The sequence below is a fragment of the Pocillopora verrucosa genome, chromosome 14 (genome assembly GCF_036669915.1).
Source record: "Pocillopora verrucosa isolate sample1 chromosome 14, ASM3666991v2, whole genome shotgun sequence".
NCBI classification, from domain to species: Eukaryota; Metazoa; Cnidaria; class Anthozoa; order Scleractinia; family Pocilloporidae; genus Pocillopora; species Pocillopora verrucosa.
Window position 1 is genome coordinate 18,796,190 of NC_089325.1, and position 23,419 is coordinate 18,819,608.

At 41.0% G+C, this 23,419-nt stretch overlaps 1 protein-coding gene across 1 annotated transcript; it reads right to left on the bottom strand.

The window, feature by feature from the left end:
• Window positions 1-2,138: 2,138 nt before the first annotated feature.
• On the bottom strand, window positions 2,139-3,778 carry LOC136278306 (uncharacterized). Its single transcript, XM_066161824.1, has 3 exons — window positions 3,623-3,778; window positions 3,111-3,355; window positions 2,139-2,661 (listed from the first exon to the last, which is right to left on the bottom strand). The coding sequence occupies exons 1-3, from the start codon at window positions 3,776-3,778 to the stop codon at window positions 2,139-2,141; spliced, it is 924 nt and encodes a 307-aa protein (XP_066017921.1).
• Between the last annotated feature and the right edge of the window lie 19,641 nt (window positions 3,779-23,419).

Sequence of the window (23,419 nt, forward strand, 5' to 3'; positions counted from 1 at the left end):
CGGTGATATCAAATTTCACCTTTCCTGTCTGTCCTTTTCTTCCATCCTTTCTTGTCTGTCCTTCTCTTCCATCCTTTCTTGTTTGTCCTTTTCTTCCATCCTTCCTTGTCTTTCCTTTTCTTCTCTCTTCAGCCTTCCTTGCATTTCTAACTTTTACAGCTCTAACTCGTTGCTGTTTTTTTCCAGTCTTCCCTAGTTGGACTATTTAACAGAGATTGTGCCGTTTCTGCAGTTCAAACTCTTAAACTAAGTGTGCATATCGTGCAGTTGAAGCATTTAAGTTAGTTCGAGCATTTCACCTACTTCAGCTAGTCGAGATAGAGAGTGCAATTTGTGCAGTTTAACCGTTTCCGCTACTTTGACTATTGCAATAGTCGAAGCAATTAAGCTGATTTGTCATGAAAAAATTCAGTTAAATCTTGCGGTTTATGCAGTTGAGCAAGTTAAACTAGTTTGACCATTTCAACCACGTGAACCAATTAAGATAGATTGGGCTATTTTTGGAGTATGATTGTCCACACTAGTTTGACTTTTCAATGATTATGTGTGATTAGCCCGTATTAGTCAGTTTGACCATTTGAACTCCTTCAACCAATTCATATAGAATGAGCAATTTGTGCAGTTTGACTGTCTTTGCTGGTTTGACCTTTCAATCAGTTGAATCGATGAGGCTACTTTGACAATCTTAACTACTTGAAACAATTCAGCTAGATTGTGCAGTTTCTGTGCAGTTTCAAGAATTATGAGTTACTTTCACATTTTGAACGACTTCAACGAATTGCGATAGATTCTGCAACTTTGTTCACTAGTTTGACCACCAAACCAGTGGAACGATTTCAGCTACTTGGACCATTTCAACCACTTCGACAAATTTAGGGTTAGATCGAGCCTATAAAGCTTTGTGCATCCTATGCAGTTAGACCACTTGAGCAAATTTGACAAGTTGAACTCCTTCAACGAACCGAGAAAGATTTTGCTTTTTTTTGCTGTCAGATTAACAGTCTTCGCTGGTTTGATGTTTTTGGCCAGTCGAATAGATTAAGCCAGTTAGACAATTTGAACTATCGGAACCAATTCAGCTTCATTGTGCAGTCGAAAACGTGTAGCTAGTTTGACCATTCGAGCTACCTCAAGCAGTTAAGTATTGTGCAACTTGTGCAGTTCTACAGCAACGAAATCAGTGTAGGAACACTCATTGTCTTCGGCACCGCCAACCATTACATCAAAGGTATCCTCATCTCTCTACCGAACATGAGCTCGAACAGGTTGTGCCCCGTGGTCCCCCGCGTCCCCCTACAGAAACACTAATTCGAGAGGCCATCACGCAGAAATCAAGGTGCTCATCCCATGTAGCTGGATTATCTTCAACTATAGCTTTCAACATGCTCCTTAAGGTTTTGTGCAGATTTTCTACTTGGCCGTTGTGCTCAGGATGATACGTGCTGGTGAGCGTTTTGTTAATACTCAGCAGCTGGCACATTTCCGAGAATGTTTTAGACTCGAAATTACGGCCTTGATGGCTATCAATGCTGCCAGGCACACCAGATCTGCAGATCCAATTCCTCACAAGCACATTTGCAGAGGCTGTGGCACGCTGGTTGGACATTGTAAACACCTCCGCCCTGTTAGTAAGACTGCACTGAACTGTTAAAATGTAGCGGTTTCCTCTCCGAGACCGTGGCAAGGAAGCAACAATGTCAACATGGATGTGTTGCATGGGGTTGCCAGAGGTAAATGACCACAGTGGTGCTCTGGGTTTTGCCCTTGGCTTACAGTTAGCACATGTCAGACATCGATCGCAGTAACAATGCACCTCTTTGGTCGTGCCAGGCCTCCGGAATCTAGCTTTTATCTTCATTAGACTGCTCATTCCTCCAAGGTGGGCGCCAGCAACGTCATCGTGAACTTCGACAAGGGCCTGCTCCACTAACTGTTTCGGTACAACCATCCTCAGTTTAGCTTGGGTAGTGTGGGTAGCTGCCTTAATATAGAGAACCCGCTGTTGTAGCAACAACAGTTCAAACTGGGCCCAGACATCACGAGCAGCATAGCACATTGACGTGAAGTTCCTCAACAGCTGGTTTCCTCCACTCTCTCAGCAAAAGACAAAGTACCACGCTGATATCTGGATCATCTCTTTAAGCCTGTGCAACCACTTCTGGGTACCAACAATTTCTCACTTCACTTGGGGTTTCACCGACCGGAAGGTCTCTAGTAACAACCGTAACTTGGGATAATCCTGTTGGAGTACACGATGGACAACTCCCATGTTGTCGTCTAGGCCCTCCAGAGAAGGCGTCTGCATTGTTGTTTAACCTCCCCGGGAGACGTTGTATCTCAGAATCATACTGTAAGTGCCCTAGCCAAAGGGCCACTTGCCCTTGAGGCTCTTTAAAAGACATTAGCCAGACTAATGAGTGATTATCAGTCCTCAGGCGCAAGTTTTGTCCCACCAAGTAATAGCAAAAATGGTCCATATAGTTTACCAGAGCTAGCATCTCGAACCGAGTGCCCCAATAGTTCTTTTCCTGCTCATTCAAAGAACGACTCCCGTAAGCTATCACATGCTCAGTGTCATTGAGTTGCAATCGAGATAAAACAGCGGCAATGCCCAGGGGTTGGCTGGCATCTGTGTCAAGTACGAATAATCCTGCATCAGGACTAAAATCGGGATATGCCGAGACGGGTGCAATGGTCAAACGATTGAAAGTGCCTTAGGGTTGGGGTTGGCCAAGTTCTGACAGTCTCGACCTTGTCAGGGTCAGTTTTGATGCCATCTGAAGAGACAACATGACCTGCGAACGAAACTTCTATCTTTAGAAACCGACAAAAAGTTGGCTTCAGCTTAAGAGCAGAAGTTCGTATCCTGTTAAATAATAACCGTATGCGATGCAGATGTTCCTAGAAGGAAGGGCCCAGATAATAATATCATCCAAATACGCAATATAGTGTGTCGAATTCAGTTCAGTGAGTACTAGTTCATCAATCTGGTAAAACTAGCTGGCCCATTCGTGAGTCCAAAAGGCATAACCCTCCGGTGGACTTGTCCACCATGGGTTGAGAATGCTGTTTTTGGTCTGTCCTCTTCTTTTACTTCCATCTGCCCATACCCAAACGCCAAATCTAGACAGGAAAACCATTGGCCTCCACCCAGCGCTTCCAAGACATCATCGGTCCTCGCTGACGATATTGCATCTTTCGATGTACACAAATTCAGTTTGCGGTAATCAATGCACATACGGTAACTTCCATCATGTCTCCTTACCAAAACAACCGAACTGCTCCAGGGGCGCTGCGACTCTTCAATTCTACCATTCGCCAGCGGCTCGTCCACCTGTTGATCTATGATCTCCCTCTGGAAATGGAAGCATCCTCACACCAGTGTTAATGTCGTGTTCCATAAGATCTAATTATCCTAAATAAGAATTGTTAATTGGAAATATGCCCTCATATTGGTCTATCAGTAGGGAAAATTGCCTTTTCTGCTCATCTGAAAGCCCATCTGAACTTGGCTGGATAACTTTTGCCCTTCTATTCTCTCTTTCTATACTTTCCTGCTTATCATCCTCAATATTTCTGTCTATAACTAAGCAGCATGGATGGTTAGGTGATGATGGACTACCACCAGTTTCGGTAGGAGTAGCACTGCCACATACACCGCTGACAGAATGGTATTCAGCAACAGGGAGAGGTGATCGTAAGGTGAGAACTTTGTCGGAGAAGCTGCCACTCGAACAAGAGTCTGTCCTGCCCCTGGTTCTACCAGGGAACGAGCCATAATTATCTTAGAAGTCCCCTGTGTTTCTTTTCACCCCTCCAGGATTCTAGGGCTTCCGGAATTCTGTTCGTAACCTCCGTCTGTTCTAGTTCTTATCTGTTGTTCAGTCCCCGGTTCTAGCTGTATATCTGCACATAAAAAGATTCTACAAACACGTAGGGTTAGCCAAACCTAACCAAACCAAACCCTGACCCAAATCCTAACCCTAACCAGAACTCTAAGCAATTACTGGTGTAGCCTCGCAGCATCTGAGTTGAATTCCCGACTTACGCTGTTTCGAGCATTATCGAATGGAAAACATATTTTTATTTGTTTGCAATTAAACCGGGTGATTGTGAGTTAAAGCTCACAAAAAAGCGTTTTCGCCTTTTGGTTTCAAAAATACCCTGCTTTCAGCTTTATCGCACCAAAAATATGTTTCCAGCGTAACTGCATCGAAGAAACGTTTCCGCCTCTTTGCAGCTAGTCACCCTAAGTAGAACTTGATGTCACTAAACCAAGTTTTTCGTTTGTTTTCGGATAAGTTACCACTGTCTTCAGCATTATCTTTCTGCGAACAACGCTTTGGACTTTTTTGTATGTATACTAGTGTTTTTCACGGTTTATCGCACCAAAGACATGTTTTGGTCTTTTGGCAACTAAATTAAACTGCTTTAAGTCTTATCTTACGGCAAAGTAGTGATTTCCCTTTTTAAATGCTAAAATACGCTGTTTTCAGCTTCATTGCACGACAAACATGTGTTCGCTTGTTTTCTGTAAAATTGCCCTGTTTCCAGCGTTATTGCGACGGGAAAAGATGTTTTGCAAGGCTGCAGCGAGTGACGCTGATTTTAAATTGATTTTACTTAAAACAACGTTTTTGCTTGTTTTTTGCTAGGTTCTGCTGTTTTCAGCATCATCTTTCTGAGCAGAACGTTTTCCTCTTTGTTCGTGACCAAACTCCCCTTTAACGCTCCATATTACCTAAAGAATGCTATGGTTTGTTGGCAACTAAATTAAGTTGCTTTGAGCCGTATGTCCCAAAAAAAAAGCGTTTTCTCTTTCTGTGTTCAAAATACGCTGCGTGTAGTGTTTTGGCTTGTTTCCGGTAAAATTGGGCTGTTTCCGGTGTTATTTCACCGGAAAAAGGTTGTCTGCCAGTTTGCAGCGAGTTACTTTGATTTTACTTGACCCTTAATCAAAAGTAATCGGAAAACATGTTTTGGTTTGTTGGCAACGAAATTGGAAGTCTCGAAGTTGAAGTCGGAAAAAGCAGCGATTTAGTTTTTCCCCGGAAAGTACGCTGCTTCGAGCTTCATAACACCGAAAATATGTTTTGATTAGTTGGCACCAAAATTGGGTTCTTTGAGCTGTATATTGCAAAAAACAGCGATTTTGCTTTTTGTTTGCTAAAACAGGTTGCACTGACACAACGGTCTGTTCGCCGTAAAGTTGTGTCGTTTCCAGCATTATTGCACGGGAAAAAGGTTTTCCTCCAGTTTGCAGCGAGTCACCCTGCTTTTCTCTTCATTTTACTCAAAACAACGTTTTTTCTTGTCATTGGCTAAGTGACAACGGTTTGCTAGTTTCTGGCTAGGTTACGCTGTTTTCAGCATCATGTTTGTGAGAACAGCTTCAATACCGTTTTCCCTTTTTAATTGCCAAAATACGCTGTTTTCAGCTTTATTGCACCAAAAACATGTTATTTCTTTGGTTACCGTCAAATTGGGCTTTTTCCAACGTTATTGCACCGGTAAATGGATTTCTGTTCCAGTTTTTTGCGAGTGATACTAATTTTTACTTGAGGGCACTCAGAACAACGTTTTAGCCTGTTTCATTCTGAGAGCAACCATTTTTTCGGTTTTGTAATTAAATTACACTTTTGACGCTTTATCTTACCGAAAAAATGTTTTGGTTTAGTTGCAGCTAAATTGCAAGCTTTGAGCTTTATGTCACAAAAAGCAGCCGTTTTTCGTTGGAAAACACGCTGCACAAGCTTTATAGCACCGAAAATATCTTTTGGTTAGTTGGCAACGAAATTGAGCTTCTTTGAGCTTTATGCCAATTTTCCTTGATTTTACTCAAACAACGTTTTTACTTGTGTTTGGCTAAGTTACGCTGTTCCAGAATCCGCCTTCTGAGAACAACGTTTTCCTCTTCTTTCGTAAGCAAACTACACATTTGACGCTCTATATTACCGGAAAAATGTTTTGGTTTGTTGGCAACAAAACTAGGCTGCTTTGAGCCTTATGTCACAAAAAAAAACGTTTTTTCCTTGCTGTGTTTAAAAGACGTTGTGTTTAGCTTTATTGCAGGAAGAACATGTTTTGGTTTGTTTGCCGTAACAGTGGGCTCTTCCCAGCGTTATTGCAACGGAAAAAGGTTTTCTCCCAGTTTGTATTGAGTCACGCTGATTTTTACTTGATTTTACTCAGCAAAACGTTTTCGTCTCTTTCCAGCTAGGTTACGCTGTTTTCAACAATATGTTTCTGAGAACAGGCTTTTTCTTTCTTTCCTTCGAAAACTGCGCTTTTGACCTTTTATCTTACCCAAACCATCTTTCGGTTTGGTTGCAACTAAATTAGAAGTTTGGGGCTTTATGTCACCAAAAGCAGCAATTTAGGCTTTTTGCGAGAAAACACGCTGTTTTAAGTTTCATTCAGACGGAAAATATGTTTTGGTTAGTTCACGACAGGAAAAACAGCGTCTTTGCATTTTTGTTGCTAAAAGACGTTGCACTCAATTTTATAGCACAAAAAATTTGTTTTGGTTTGTTTGGCGTCAAACTGCGCTCTTTCCAGCGTTATTGAACCGGAAAATGGATTTCTTTTTCCAGTTTTTAGGGAGTGACCTTGATTTTTATTTGATTGCCCTCAAAAAAACGTTTTAGCCTGTTTTTGGCTAAGTTACACTGACTTCAGTATTAGCTTTCTTAGAACAACCTTTGCCACATTTCGCTACATGAGTTACGTTTTTGACATTGTAACTTATCGAAAATATGTTTTGGTGCGTTTGCGGGGAGTTGGGGCTAGTTTGAGCTAGTTTGAACAGGGAAACCGTCAGTTGAAAGCAATCCGTATTCCCTACTTACCTAGTCAACAAAGGTTCTGGACGCTTAAAGCCGAAAACGATGACCTGTATAAAAAGAGTTTGTTGGAGTTACCTCAAATAGGGGTAGGCCTTCGATGACAGAGGTGAATCAGCTTTACTTGTGCCGCTATTTTTGAGTTTCTCATTTTCACCTGTTCAAGCTTCATAGCACCCACAATATGTTTTGCTTTGGTAACAACAACACTGGGCTTTCTTGAAAAAGGTTTTCTTCCAGTTTCCAGCGAGTCACCCTGGCTTTTTACTTCATTTTACTCAAACAACGCTGGTGGGTGACGCTGTTTTAGAATCCTCTTTCTGAGAACAACCTTTACCTCTGTTTTCGTAACCAAACTGCACTTTTGATGCTCTATATTACTGGAAAAATGTTTCGGTTTGTTGGGAACTAAATTAGAGTATCTTTGAGCCGTATATCACAAAAACCAGCGTTTTTGCCTTTCTGTGTATAAAATGCGCTGCGTTTAGCTTTATTAGAGGATTTTGGGTTTGTTTGACGTAAACTTGGGCTCTTCCCAGCGTAATTGCACCGGGAAAAGGTTTTCTGCCAGTTTTCAGCGAGTCATGCTGATTTTTATCTCATTTTGTTCAAAAGAACGTTTTCGTTTGTCTCCGGCTAAGTTACGTTGTTTTCAGCATTATGTTTCTGAGAACAGGCTTTTTCTTGTCTTCCTACGTAAACTGTGCTTTTGACCCTTTATCTTATCGAAAAGATGTGTTGCCGTGTTGGCAATGAAATCTGATGTTTCGAGAATTTTGTTGCAAAAAAACAGCGATTTGCTTTTCGTTTCGGAATACCCTTTTTTGAGTGTCATGGTAGAGAAACTACGTTTTTTGTATGTTGGCAACAAAATCGCGCTGCTTTGAGTTTTATATCACAGAAAAAGCGTTTTTGCTGAAAACTTTTTTCTGTTTAATAAGCCTGAATTTAAATTTTACGGCAAACAAATAAAAACATGTATTTTGTGCTATAAGGCTGAGTACAAAGTATTTTAGAAACGAAAAGGAAAAAGGTTGTTTTTTTATGATCTAAATTTCAAAACAGCCCAATTTCGTTGCAAACAAATCAAAACATGTTTTCGGTAAGAAAGAGCGTCAAAAGTGTAGTTTAGTTACAAAACTGTAAAAACATCGTAGCTTAAAAGAACACAAGCAGAAACATTTTTTTAGTAAAATAAACAAAATCAAGTAAAAATCTACGTCACTCACTACAAGCTAGCAGGAAACCATTTACCCATGCAATATCATTGGAAATAGCACAGGAACCAAAACATGTTTTTGCTACAATAAAGCTTAGAGCAGCTTATTTTAAACACAGAAAAGGAAAAACGCTTTCTTTTGTGACACAAAGATCAAACCAGCTCAAATTCGCTGCAAAGAAAACAAAAGGTGTTTTTGTTAAGTAAGAGCGTCAAACACGTATTTCATGTAGGAAAAAGTGGTAAAGGTTGTTCTTAGAAAGGTAATGCTTAAAACAGCGTAACTTAGCCAAAAAACAGACTAAAACGTTGTTTTGAGTGCCATCAAGTAAAAATCAGAGTCATTCGCTAAAAATTGGAAAAAAAATCCACTTCCCGCTCAAATTGCTGGAAAATGCCCAATTTGACGGCAAACAAAGCAAAACATGATTTTGGTGCTATAAAGCTGAGAACACCGTATTTTAGCAAGGAGCACGCGACATAAAGCTCAAGGCAGCCCAATTTAGTTGCCAACAAACAAAAACATGTTTTTGGTGCGATCAAACTGAAAGCAGCGTAATTTACAAGGGTAGTTTGGTAACGAAGAAAGAAGAAAACTTTGTTCTCAGAAAGATGATGCTGAAAATAGCGCAACCTAGCCAAAAGCTACCAAAACCGTTGTAGCTTAGTTAAAAACAAGCAAAAACGTTGTTTTATGTAAAATCAAGCCAAAAGCAGGGTGACTCGCTGCAAACTAGAAGAAAACCTTTTCCCGGTGGAATAACGCTGTCAACAACACAAGTTTACGCTGAACAAACCTAAGTATGGTGTGTTGCTATAAAGTTGATTGCAACCTCTTTCTCAACAAAAATGAAAAACGCTCTTTTCTTCAAAGAAGCCTAATTTTGTTGCCAACAAACTTCTAATTTAGGAAATAAGGAAAAATTGGGCGGACTTGCTCCAAATTGAAAAGAAACCTTTTTCCGGCGCAATATCACTGCAAAACACACAACTTTACGGCAAACAGACAAAAAGATTTCTTTTTGTGCTATAAAGCTGAGTGTAACGTGTTTTAGCTAAGAAAAAGCAAAAACGCTGGTTTTCGCGATATAAAGCTCAAAGAAGCTCAATTTTGTTGCCAACTAGCCAAAAGATATTTTCGGTGCTATAAAGCTCAAAGTAGCGTGTTTCCCTAACAAAAACTAAATGGCTGCTTTTTGCGACATAAAGCTCGAAGCTTGCAATTTAGCTGCAACTTAACCAAAACATGTTTTCGGTAAGATAAAGCATCAAAAGTGTAGTTTACTTACAAAACCGAGAAAATGGTTGCTCTCAGAAAGATAATGCTGAAAATAGGTACTCAAGTAAAAATCAGCGTCACTCGCAAAAAACTGGAAAAGAAATCCATTTACCGATGCAATAACGCTGGAAAAGCCCAATTTCACGATAACCAAAGCAAAAACACTTTTTTGGTGCAATAGAGCTGAAAACAGCGTATTTTAGGGATTAAAAGGGAAAACGCTATTGAGGCTGTTCTCACAAAGATGATGCTGAAAACAGCGTAACCTGGCCAAAAACTAGGAAACCGTTGTCACTTAGCCAATCACAAGAAAAAACGTTGTTTTGAGTAAAATCAAGAGTACAGCAGTGACTCGCTGCTAACTGGAAGAAAACCTGTTACCCATGCAATAACGCTGGAAACAACACAACTTTACGGCAAACAGACCGTTGTGCAAGTGCAACGTGTTTAAACGAACAAAAACCAAAATCGCTGTTTTTTGCGATATAAAGCTCAAAGAACCCAATTTCGTGCCAACTACCCAAAACATATTTCGGTGTTATGAAGCTTAAAGTAGCGTACTTTCCGGGGAAAAACTAAATTGCTGCTTTTTCTGACATAAAGTTCGAAACTTTCAAATTCGTTGCCAACAAACCAAACATGTTTTCGGATTCTTTTTGAGGGTCAAAAGGGAAGTTTAACTAGGAAAAAGAGGAAAAGCCTGTTCTCAGAAACATAATGCTGAAAACAGCGTACCTTAGCCGAAAACAAACAAAAACATTGTTTTGAGTAAGATGAAGTAAAATCAAAGTAACTCGCTGCAAACTGGCAGACAACCTTTTTTCCGGTGCAATAACACTGGAAACAGCCCAATTTTAACGCAAACAAACCAAAACATATTTTTCCTGCAATAAAGCTACTCACGGCGTATTTTAAACACAGAAAGGGAAAACGCTTTTTTGTGTGACATAAGGCTCAAAGCAACTTAGTTTAGTTGCCTTACGGTAATATAGAGCGTCAAAAGTGTAGTTTGGTCACGAACAAAGAGGAAAACGTTCTGCTCAGAAAGATGATGCTGAAAACAGCAGAACCTAGCCAAAAACAAGCAAAAACGTTGTTTTAAGTAAAATCAAGTCAAAATCAGCGTCACTCGCTGCAGCCTTGCAAAACATCTTTTCCCGCTGCAATAACGCTGGAAACAGGGCAATTTTACAGAAAACAAGCGAACACATGTTTGTGGTGCAATGAAGCTGAAAGCAGCGTATTCAAAAAGGAAAAACGCTACTTTGCCGTAAGATAAGGCTTAAAGCAGTTTAATTCAGTTGCCAAAAGACCAAAAGATGTCTTTGGTGCGATAAACCGTGAAAAACCGTAGTCTAGTTACAAAAGAGTCCAAAGCGTTGTTCGCAAAAAGATAATGATGAAGACAGTGGTAACTTAGCCGAAAACAAACGAAAAAGTTGGTTTAGTGACATCAAGTTCTACTTAGGGTGACTAGCTGCAAAGAGACAGAAACGTTTCTTCGACGCAGTTACGCTGGAAAGATATTTTTGGTGCGCTAAGGCTAAAAGCAGCGTATTTTAGAAACCAAAAGGCGAAAACTCTTTTTTGAGAGCTTTAACTCACAATCGCCCGGTTTAATTGCAAACAAATAAAAATATGTTTTCCGTTCGAGAATGCTCAAAACAGCGTTAGTCAGGAATTCCACTCAGATGCTACGAGGCTACACCAGTCATTGCTAAGGGTTATGGTTAGGGTTAGGGTTTGGGTCAGGGTTAGGGTTTGGTTTGGTTAGATTTGGCTAACCCTCCGTGTTTGTAGAATCTTTTTATGTGCAGATATACAGCTAGAACCGGGGACTGAACAATAGATAAGAACTAGAACAGACGGAGGTTACGAACAGAATTCCGGAAGCCCTAGAATCCTGGAGGCGTGAAAGGAAGTACAGGGGACTTCTAAGATAACTATGGCTCGTTCCCTCGTAGTACCAGAGGCAGGACAGACTCTTGTTCGAGCGGCCAGCTTCTCCGAAAGAGTTCTTAACTAACGATCGAATCTCCCTGTTGCTGAATACCATACCGTCAGCGGTGTAAGTGGCAGTGCTACTCCTACCGAAATTTGCAGTAGTCCATCAGCACCTAACCATCCATGCTGCTTAGTTATAGACAGAAATATTGAGGATGATAAGCAGGAAAGTACAGAAAGAGAGAATAGAAGGGCAAAAGTTATCCAGCCAAATTCAGATGGGCTTTCATAGGAGCAGAAAAGGCAATTTTCCCTACTGATAGACCAATATGAGGGCATGTTTGCAATTAACAATTCTGATTTAGGATAATTAGATCTTATGGAACACGACATTAACACTGGTGTGAGCATGCTCCCATTAAGCAGCTGCCTCGTCGGATACTACAGCACCAGAGGGAGATCATAGATCAACAGGTGGACGAGCCACTAGCGAATGGTAGAGTTGAAGAGTCGCAGAGCTCCTGGAGCAGTCCGGTTGTTTTGGTAAGGAAACATGATAAAAGTTACCGTATGTGCATTGATAACCGGAAACTGATGCAATAAGTATGTCTGGATTTGGTGTCTGGGTATCGGCATATGCAAGTAAAAGAAGAGGACAGACCCAAAACAGCATTCTCGACCCATCGTGGACAATTCCAATGGAGGGTTATGCCTTTTGGACTCACGAATGGGCCAGCTAGTTTTACCAGATTGATGAATCTAGCACTCAGTGAACTGACTTCGACACAGTGTCTTGCGTATTTGGATGATATTATTATCTAGGCCCCATCCCAGGCTCGAGGAATATCTGCATCGCCTACGGTTATTATTTGACAGGACACGAACTGCTGCTCTTAAGCTGAAGCCAACTTAGTGTCGGTTTCTAAAGAGAGAAGTTTCCTTCGTAGGGCATGTTGTCTCTTCAGATGGCATCAAAACTGACCCTGACAAGATCGAGACTGTCAGAACTTAACCAACCCCAGTAGATATCAAAGAGCTCCAAAGCTTCATTGGTCTTGCCATTACTATAGGCGGTTTATTTCTGAATTCTCGATCGTCGCAGAACCACTCTACGAATTGTCGAGGAAGGATGCATCTTTCCAGTGGCAGATGGAACAAGAAAATGCCTTCAATGAACTGAAACATCGCTTGACTATTGCACCCGTCTCGGCATATCCCGATTTTAGTCCTGATGCAGGATTATTCGTACTTGACACAGATGCCAGCCAATTCCTGGGCATTGGCCCTGTTTTATCTCGATTGCAACTTAATGACACTGAGCGTGTGATAGCTTACGGGAGTCGTTCTTTGAATGAGCAGGAAAAGAACTTTTGCGGCACTGCATTAGAGATGCTATCTCTGGTAATCTATATGGACCATTTTCGCTATTGCTTGGTGGGACAAAAACATCGCCTGAGGACTGATAATCACTCATTAGTCTGGCCAATGACTTTTAAAGAGACTCAAGGGTAAGTGGCCAGGTGGCTAGAGCGCTTACAATATGATTCTGAGATACAAGGTCACCCGTGGAGGTTACACAACAATGCAGACGCCTTGTCTACAAGGCCCAGACGACAACATGGGAACTGTCCATCGTTTACTCCAACAGGATTATCCCAAGTTACAGTTGTTACTAGAGACCTTCCGGTCGGTGAAACCCCAAGTGAAGTGAGAAATTGTTGGTACCCAGAAGTGGTTGCACAGGCGTAAAGAGATGATCCAGATATCAGCGTGGTACTTTGTCGTTTTTTTTAAGAGTGGAGGAAACCAGCTGTTGAGGAACTTCACGTCAATGCCCTATGCTGCTCGTGCTGTCTGGGCCCAGTTTGCACAGTTGTTTCTACGACGGCGGGTTCTTTATAAAAAGTCAGCTGCCCACACTACTCAAGCTAAACTGAGGATGGTTGTACCGAAACAGTTAGTGGAGCAGACCCTTGTCGAAGTTCAGATGGCGTTGCTGGCGCCCACCTTGGAAGAATGAGGAGTTTAATAAAGATAAAAGCTAGATTCCGGATGCCTAAAACGACCAAAGAGGTGCATTGTTACTGCGATCGATGTCTGACAGGTGCCAAGTGTAAGCCAAGGGCAAAACCCAGAGCACCACTGTGGTCATTTACCTCTGGCAACCCCACGCAACGCATCCATATTGACATTGTTGCTCCCTTGCCACGGTCTGACAGAGAAAACCGCTACATTGTAACATTTAAGTGCAGTCTTACTAACAGGGCTGAGGTGTGTGAATAATTAAAAAGTCAAACTAGGAAAGACAGTCAAATGGAAAAAAGGCACAATCTATCTTAATGCAATTCGCCTAATAAAGTAGTTCCAAAGAAGAAATAATTATTTGCCAGCTTCAATAATGACCGGGGATTAATTTCAAAAGATACAACAAAGGACTATGCCGACAGAAATACCGGAGGTCCAGGAAACTCGTTACGTGAGGTCACACCATTCGGGTAATCTTCAGGGTAAAAATTTGCATATTTGAGCGGTCCAACGAAAAAACTCATTTCTCATATCACTATGAAGTGTAGTTTTATGAAAATTCCATGAATTTCATGTGAAAAACCCATGAAGATCATTTCATGGCCCATGAATACTGCAAAATGAAATTTCATGGGGTTATTTTTAGCCCTGAATTTTCCATGAATTAGGGGAATTTTTTTCATGACCCATGAATTTCTTCAAAGTCTATTTTTATGACCCATTGATTTGCCATTAAAGTCACCAGAATTAATTTCATGACCCATGAATTTCTTTATATGCCTACTTTCATGACCCATGAATTTCTTCAAAGTCTACTTTCATGACCCATTAGTTTCCCCAGAAAGTCATCAAAATGAATTTCATGCCCATAAATTGCAATCAAACAGCATTTCATGGGCTAACAATTTATTTGTTTTGGGAGAACAAAATTAATGGGCCATGAATATTCCCTGAAATCTGTTGCCCATGAATTTCATTGATAAATCCATAGGCCATTAAAAGTGGTATTAATGAGTTCATCACAGTCACTGATTTATCAACGAGCTGACTTTCATGATCCGTGGAACTGACTTGTTATAAATTTATCCACTGATGGAATTTTGGTGTACAGCGCGAAAACGGTCGAATGAAAATGTCCCTAAACATCTTAAGTGGCCTTTGTTAACGTAAAATATACAGGAAATCACAAAACAATGACTAAAAACAATGGATCTTCAATTTGCTCCTTTTTTGAGACAAATGGGGCTCGAGGCAATGACCCAGATGTTTGATCCTCACTTTGATTTTTTGGGGCATTTTTGCCTTCGCCATGCCTGGACGACTTTGTTGATTTTTTTTCTGCCTCACTGCTGGCTTTGATTGTTAGCCATGACTCTGGAAACCTGTTCAAGGCCTTCTCTTACATTCTTACGACTGAGGAATCTTCTAGGGCTTTTCCCGTAAGGCAGCTGCAGAGTACAGATGCTTAAATTGCACAGCAATAGTACGCATTGCATCTACACGAAATGTGGAACAAAACAATGAAAAATCAATCACTTTGTTACCTCAATTTGGAACTTTGAATAGTGTGCAAATGTAACCTGAAAAAAATGCTATTTTTACCTCGTTCATAGAGTCGCCGGTTAACAGAGTCAGGCCATCTTCTCAGTCGGGATGAAACGTTACCTTCATGTATTCATTGAGATTGCCTTCTACAACATCGTTGTTGATTTCGTGATCGCTTTCACAGGAATCACTGTCGATGTCAGCTCTGACTTTCTTGGACTCTGATGTCCTGTCGATTGTTACTTGCTTCGAATTCCAAACACCGAACAGCTTTTTGTGCTGCTTTATTTTGTAAGATTACAGACGCAGCAACGAGACCTCTTCGGAGTCATTTCGTAACGTCGAACACGATAACCTGTGAGGTCACTATGTGACCGCTGACCTATGGTGGCTGCGATGACCTAAGGTCACCACGTGAAAGTACACGTGATTTACGAAGAAGTGGCGGTTTTTTTCGTACCTCGAACGGAATGGTTCCATTCCAATTGCATTTCTCGTAGTGTTTGTGTAGCAGTCTCTTTTTTTCCAGATCAACGCAATGGACCGTCTGAAAAGTTTTTTCAAAGAGGTTTCCTCAAGATGAAGTTATCGATATGCATTACAACGTGAAGGGGTAAGTTCAAGCTTGGTCATCTTATTACGCGTAAACATCGGAGCGCGCGCGATAACTATTGATTTAACTTGAAAATTTTTATTCTGTGATCATCTGGCGAAACATCACAAGAGTTTGTATGGAAATACTTACGACCGTTCTTAGGAATAAAAAATACAGTCAAATTCTGAATACGAAATACCTCACCTCACTTCCACAGTGCGTCGCTTAGTATCTGACGGCTTCATGTTGAAAAGAACCTGTTTTGGCGATTTATCCATTTCTAGGTTTACTACGTACATAAGAAAGGCTCTTAGATAACTGATGATGTGCTCCCTTTATTTTGCAAACAGTGAAGAGTGTTGGTCTACAAAACTGATGAAAGGAAAAGCAAACTTGCTAAAGCAGCCTATCTTGGTTCAAATGATGATGAAGATGCAAATAGTAATGATAACCGAAAGAAGGATGGCACATTCAGGTGGCCAAAACAGAGAGACACTGACATAGTCAGCCATAGATATATCTTCACACATGCAAGAGTGTAGAAAGTTGGTAATTGTTTTGTTGTTAGTTACCTTGAGAGTATTGATCACAAGTGTAAAACATATCAAGAAATTTACATGAATGCTGTTACATAAATAGACATTATAATAACTGTCCATAACATTTTACACATGATATTAGACGAAGGAAATGATATTTGAAGTTTAGACAAAAATACATCAAACCAATGAGTATATTTTCAATAATTTCGTCCAAATATTTTTCACATCAAATTTATTTATAATATACCTTCAAAATAGTTTAAATAAACAGAAATATAGGAGCAGAATCTGTCTCCACAAGGAAAATCAGTGATATCAAAATAGAGCTAAAAATCATTAACATCTTAATTTTATGCAGAAAATTTCATACCACCTTTTTTTATTTAAGAAAGTGTAAACTGAATTATCACAATTTTGGAATCCTAAAGTAATGTTTATGTACAGCTGGTGAAACAAAATAAACTATCAGAGAATCCAGACTTCTGGTCATGTCTTTCATGTGTGTGTGCTTGTACAACAGGACCAAGAAGTTTCACACATAGGTTAGTTCTTCAGTGTATAATTTAAGTGATAGTGTATGTATTACAGTTATGGTATACTGCAAGCTATACGCTGTAGTACAGTCTTTGGTACAAGAAAAGTGAAGAATTTTTAATTCCAAATTCATAGGGTTTCCAAAGAATTTTCATGATGCTTGCATATTCCTAACAACCCCATGAAAACTAACTGGCAATTAAGTTTCATGTGCCATGAAAAAACCATGTAGAGGCCATGAAAATTCAAGGAAAATTTTCATGGTCAATGAATTTTTTACATATTCACAGGATATTCATGGGTCATGATTTGCTGCAACCCATTAAAAACTAGTGAACTTTGACACCATGCAATTTTGGGCTTGAAATTCATGGGTTTCATGAAATTAATGAAATGCCATTTTCATGGGTATTTCATGGCTTCTAGGTCACTTTACTCAATATTTCATGGGTCGTGAATATGGAAATTTTCACAGGTTTTTCATGGGATTTTTCAGGTCTTTTTCATGGCACTGAGACCATGAAAATGTCATTGATTTAACCATGAAAATCCTGTGAAAAATCTGTGAATTTACAATGAATTATTTCACAAGATTTTCATGGGTTTTGAGTTCATAGTGATAACTAATATATATTTTCACAAAAAAAATCACACCACAAGTATCAGGACATATTGGGCTACAAAATATGAGAGTAGGAGAGAAAACAAATTTGGGCGACTCGCTGCTGTTTGTCTGATGCATGTTGATTTTAGCTCTTGAGGTCATTTCGCTTCTTCTCAGTGACATAAGGACCAAAAACTCTACAATTAAGTTTTTCTCTAGGCACTGGCAACAATGCAAGAGCCTTTTCTCCTGACTTGAAGTCATGTTCTACAGCATCTACATCATACTTCTCTTTCAAAGACATCTCGAAAGAACTAAGATTAGCTTTAGCTAACTCACAAGCTCAACGCTTACTGCAAAAATCTGAATCATACTGCAAGAGATTCGTACACTCAGTGCTGCTAGATAATAACTTCTTTTTAGGCAGTTTAAGAGGTCCTCTCACAGTGTGCTCAAATACAAGCTCGAATGGACTAAATCCTAGAGACTCCTGTACTGACTCAGCTGCAGCAGACAGTCGTAGATGGCTACCCTCGTCCCGATCTTCCTCTCTTTCGAAACAGCAGATCCTCATCATGTTCTTCAGTGTTTGGTGCCATCTTTCGAGAGCTCTTTGACTTGGAGGGTGACATGCGGCTGACATATACTGTGTGACTCCAAGCTCGTGCATGACGTGTTGAAATATGCCACACAACATTGGAACCTTGGTCAGACTGGATAGAACTCGGGAGACCTACCGGTGTAAAGAGCTTGGTTAAAGCTCTGACTATGACCTCTGCACTGATATTTCTCAAGGGCACGGCTTCAGGGAATCTACTGGATGCACACATGATGGTCATCAAATACTGGTGTCCAGACCTCTTCTTAGGTAGTGGCTCTAAACACTGAACAATGATTCTTCTGCTGGATGGCTCTTGAAGGGCTGGTAGTGGCTGTAACGGTACTTTTGGAACGATCTGATTCGGTTTCTCAGCCATCTAACAAGTGTCAAACGACTTGCAGTATTGCGCCACAACTTTCTTAGACTGAGCCGGTAGAAACACTCACAACACTTGCTTGAGTCTTCTCTCCTAAAACTTGGAGAGGGGGGTGTATCTTCACCAATAGCAGTTAAAGACAATGTATTAGCGAGAAAAGCATCACGCTTAGGCGCCACTCTCCACTTTTCCGGGCAGCTAGAAATCAGCCGACCAGCTTTTCTGGAAAAGTAACATGTCGGCGGCTTGATGGGCTTACTTCGATCAAACTTGTTCTGTCTTCACCATGAGGAGCTGAAACGATTCCCGTAATTGTTAGCAGGATTCTGCTTTTGATGTCCTCCGTCATTCTGCCGACTTCTCTGGTTTTGCAAACCATCGTGGTACCGAAGGAGGCAGAACTCTAGCGGGTGAAGTTTGAAGCTGATGGGGTTTTTACATGAAGTTCACTTTGTGCCTTAACCAAAGCTCATCTGCTAGTGCTGCATCTTTCTCTAACGTTTGTGATTTTTGCTCATCGACGAACGTTCGGATATCACTGTGAATGCACCTCTTAGACTCCTCTATTTAAACTAGCTGTCATTAACCTATCGTGACTCTCATCTCCCCTCTGCGAATGGCATCAACGATCAAATAACTGTTCCTTACTTCTAGCAAATTCTACATAAGTCTGACTATTGACTTTCTGACGGTCTCGGAGCCTCGGCAACTATTTCAGAACCCTTTAAAATAATATTCTTTGCAGTGTCATAACTTGCAGCTTGCTCTACACTTAACTGTGTTTAAATGTTTCTTGCTTTACCGACTAGTACATTCTGTAATTGAATTACCCAGTAACCCGTGGGCCACTTAGGATTGCCAGCTACTTCCTCAAAGTGCAAGAAACACTTATCAGCATCTGCTTGCTGAAATGGAAATACCAACTTAAGATACTCGGTGATATCAAATTTCACCTTTCCTGTCTGTCCTTTTCTTCCATCCTTTCTTTCCTTTCTAGTCGAAGTAATTAAGCTGATTTGTCATGAAAAAATTCCGTTAAATCTTGCGGTTTATGCAGTTGAGCAACTAAAACTAGTTTGACCATTCCAACCAGGTGAACCAATTAAGATAGATTGGGCTATTTTTGGAGTATGATTGTCCACACTAGTTTGACTTTTCAATGATTATGTGTGATTAGCCCGTATTAGTCAGTTTGACCATTTGAACTCCTTCAACCAATTCATATAGAATGAGCAATTTGTGCAGTTTGACTGTCTTTGCTGGTTTGACCTTTCAATCAGTTGAATCGATGAGGCTACTTTGACAATCTTAACTATTTGAAACAATTTAGCTAGATTGTGTAGTTTCTATGCAGTTTCAAGAATTATGAGTTACTTTCACATTTTGAACGACTTCAACGAATTGCGATAGATTCTGCAACTTTGTTCACTAGTTTGACCACCAAATTAGTGGAACGATTTCAGCTACTTGGACCATTTCAACCACTTCGACAAATTTAGCTACATTGTGGAGATTTCTAGATCGAGCCTATAAAGCTTTATGCATCCTGTGCAGTTAGACTATTTGAGCAAATTAGACAAGTTGAACTCCTTCAACGAACCGAGAAAGATTTTGCTTTTTTTTGCTGTCAGATTAACAGTCTTCGCTGGTTTGATGTTTTTGGCCAGTCGAATAGATTAAGCCAGTTAGACAATTTGAACTATCGGAACCAATTCAGCTTCATTGTGCAGTCGAAAACGTGTAGCTAGTTTGACCATTTGAGCTACCTCAAGCAGTTAAGTATTGTGCAACCTGTGCAGTTCTACAGCAACGAAATCAGTGCAGGAACACTCATTGTCTTCGGCACCGCCAACCATTACATCCAAAGGTATCCTCATCTCTCTACCAAACATGAGATCGAAAGGGTTGTGCCCCGTGGAGGAATGAACACTACTGCGATAGGCCATCACACAGAAATCAAGGTGCTCATCCCATGTAGCTGGATTATCTTCAACTCTAACTTTCAACATGCTCCTTAAGGTTTTGTGCAGATTTTCTACTTGGCCGTTGTGCTCAGGATGATACGTGCTGGTGAGGGTTTTGTTAAAACTCAGCAGCTGGCACATTTCCGAGAATGTTTTAGACTCGAAACTACAGCCTTGATCACTATGGATGCTTTCAGGCACACCAGATCTGCAGATCCAGTTCCTGACAAGCACCTTTGCAGAGGTTGTGGCACGCTGGTTGGACATTGCAAACACCTCGGCCCTGTTAGTAAGACTGCACTGAACTGTTAAGATGTAGCGGTTTCCTCTCTGAGACCGTGGCAAGGGAGCAAGAATGTCAACATGGATGTGTTGCATGGGGTTGCCAGAGGAAAATGACCACAGTGGTGCTCTGGGTTTTGCCCTTGGCTTACAGTTAGCACATGTCAGACATCGATCGCAGTAACAATGCACCTCTTTGGTCTTGCCAGACCTCCAGAATGTGGCTTTTATCTTCATTAGACTCTTCATTCGTCCAAGGTGGGCGCCAGCAACGCCATCATGAACTTCGACAAGGGCCTGCTCCACTAACTGTTTCGGTACAACCATCCTCAGTTTAGCTTGAGTAGCGTAAATAGCTGCCTTTATATAGAGAACCCGCTGTTGTAGCAACAACAGTTCCAACTGGGCACAGACATCACGAGCAGCATAGCGCATTGACGTGAAGTTCCTCAACAGCTGGTTTCCTCCACTCTTTCAAAAAAGGACAAAGTACCACGCTCATATCTGGATCATCTCTTTACGCCTGTGCAACCACTTCTGGGTACCAACAATTTCTCACTTCACTTGGGGTTTCGCCGACTGGAAGGTCTCTAGTAACAACCGTTACTTGGGATAATCCTGTTGGAGTACACGATGGAAAATTCCCATGTTGTCGTCTGGGCCTTCTAGAGAAGGCATCTGCATTGTTGTGTAACCTCCCCGGGAGACGTTGTATCTCAGAATCATATTGTAAGCACCCTACCCAAAAGGCCACTTGCCCTTGAGGCTCTTTAAAAGACATTGGCCAGACTAATGAGTGATTATTAGTCCTCAAGCGCAGTTTTTGTCCCACCAAGTAATAGCAAAAATGGTCCATATAGTTTACCAGAGCTAGCATCTCTAATCGAGTGCCTCAATAGTTCTCCTGCTCATTCAAAGAACAACTCCCGTAAGCTATCACACCCTCAGTGTCATTGAGTTGCAATCCAGATAAAACAGCGGGTTGGCTGGCATCTGTGTCAAGTACGAATAATCCTGCATCAGGACTAAAATCGGGATATGCCGAGACGGGTGCAATGGTCAAACGATGTTTCAGTTCATTCAAGGCACTTTCTTCCATCTGCCACTGGAAAGATACGCCCTTCCTCGACAATTCGTAGAGTGGTTCTGTGACGATTGAGAATCCAGAAATAAACTGCCTATAGTAATGGCAAGACCAATGAAGCTTTGGAGCTCTTTGATGTCTACTGGGGTTGGTTAAGTTCTGACAGTCTCGACCTTGTCAGGGTCAGTTTTGATGCCATCTGAAGAGACAACATGCCCTGCGAACGAAACTTCTCTCTTTAGAAACCAACAAAAAGTTGGCTTCAGCTAAAGAGCAGCAGTTCGTATCCTGTGAAATAATAACCGTATGCGATGCAGATGTTCCTCGAGGGAAGGGGCCCAGATAATAATATCATCCAAATACGCCAGACAGTGTGTCGAAGTCAGTTCACTGAGTGCTAGATTAATCAATCTGGAAAAACTAGCTGGCCCATTCGTGAGTCCAAAAGGCATAACCCTCCAGTGGACTTTTCCACCATGGGTCGAGAATGCTGTTTTGGGTCTGTCCTCTTCTTTTACTTCCATCTGCCGATACCGAATCGCCAAATCCAGACAGGAAAATCATTGGCCACCACCCAGCGCTTCCAAGACATCATCGGTCCTCCTTAACGATATTGCATCTTTTGATGTACACAAATTCGGTTTGCAGTAATCAATGCACATACGCTAACTTCCATCATGTCTCCTTACCAAAACAACCGGACTGCTCCAGGGGCTCTGCGACTCTTCAATTCTACCATTCGCCGGCGGCTTGATCTCCCTCTGGAAATGGAAGCATCCTCACACCAGTGTTAATGTCGTATTCCATAAGATCTAATTATCTTAAATCAGAATTGTTAATTGGAAATATGCCCTCATATTGGTCTATCAGTAGAGAAAATTGCCTTTTCTGCTTCTCTGAAAGCCCATCTGAACTTGGCTGGATAACTTTTGCCCTTCTATTCTCTCTTTCTGTACTTTCTTGCTTATCATCCTCAATATTTCTGTCTATAACTAAGCAGCATGTATGGTTAGGTGCTGATGGACTACCACCAATTTCGGTAGGTGTAGCACTGCAACTTACACCGCTGACAGAATGGTATTCAGCAACAGGGAGAGCTGATCGTAAGGTGAAAACTTTGTCGGAGAAGCTGGCAACTCGAAAAAGAGTCTCTCCTGCCCCTGCTTCTACAAGGGAACGAGCTATACTTATCTTAGAAGTCCCCTGTACTTCTTTTAACCCCTCCAGGATTCTAGGGCTTCCGGAATTCTGTTCGTAACCTCCGTGTGTTCTAGTTCTTATATGTTGTTCAGTCCCCGGTTCTAGCTGTATATCTGCACATAAAAAGATGCTACAAACATGGAGGGTTAGCCAAACCTAACCAAACGAAACCCTAACCCTAACCCTAACCCTGATTGTGAGTAAAAGCTCACAAAAAAGGGTTTTCGCCTTTTGGTTTCTAAAATACGCTCCTTTCAGCTTTATCGCACCAAAAACATGTTTCCAGCGTAACTGCATCGAACAAACGTTCCTGCCTCTTACCACTGTCTTCAGCATTATCTTTCTGCGAACAACGCTTTGGACTTTTTTGTAACAAGACTACGGTTTTTCACGGTTTATCGCACCAAAGACATGTTTTGGTCTTTTGGCAACTAAATTAAACTGCTTTAATCCTTATCCTACGGCAAAGTAGCGATTTCCCTTTTTAAATGCTAAAATACGCTGCTTTCAGCTGCTAGTTTTTGGCTAGGTTACGCTGCTTTCAGCATCATGTTTGTGTGAACAGCCTTAATACCGTTTTCCCTTTAATTGCCAAAATACGCTGTTTTCAGCTTTATTGCACCAAAAACATGTTTTTGCTTTGGTTACCGTCAAATTGGGATTTTTCCCCACGTTATTGCACCGATAAATGGATTTCTTTTCCAGTTTTTCGCGAGTGACACTAATTTTTACTTGAGGGCAACTTTTTAGCCTATTTCATTCTGAGAGCAACCATTTTCTCGG

What these genes read in the sequence shown, in the direction of transcription:
- LOC136278306 (XM_066161824.1), bottom strand. Translation starts at nt 3,778, where the DNA reads ATGGCTCGTTCCCTGGTAGAACCAGGGGCAGGACAGACTCTTGTTCGA. An exon ending in TACTCCTACCGAAACTGGTG is followed by an intron (nt 3,356 to 3,622) that starts GTAGTCCATCAT and finishes TTCCATTTCCAG; the next exon opens with AGGGAGATCATAGATCAACA. An exon ending in TGTCTAGATTTGGCGTTTGG is followed by an intron (nt 2,662 to 3,110) that starts GTATGGGCAGAT and finishes TCCCGATTTTAG; the next exon opens with TCCTGATGCAGGATTATTCG.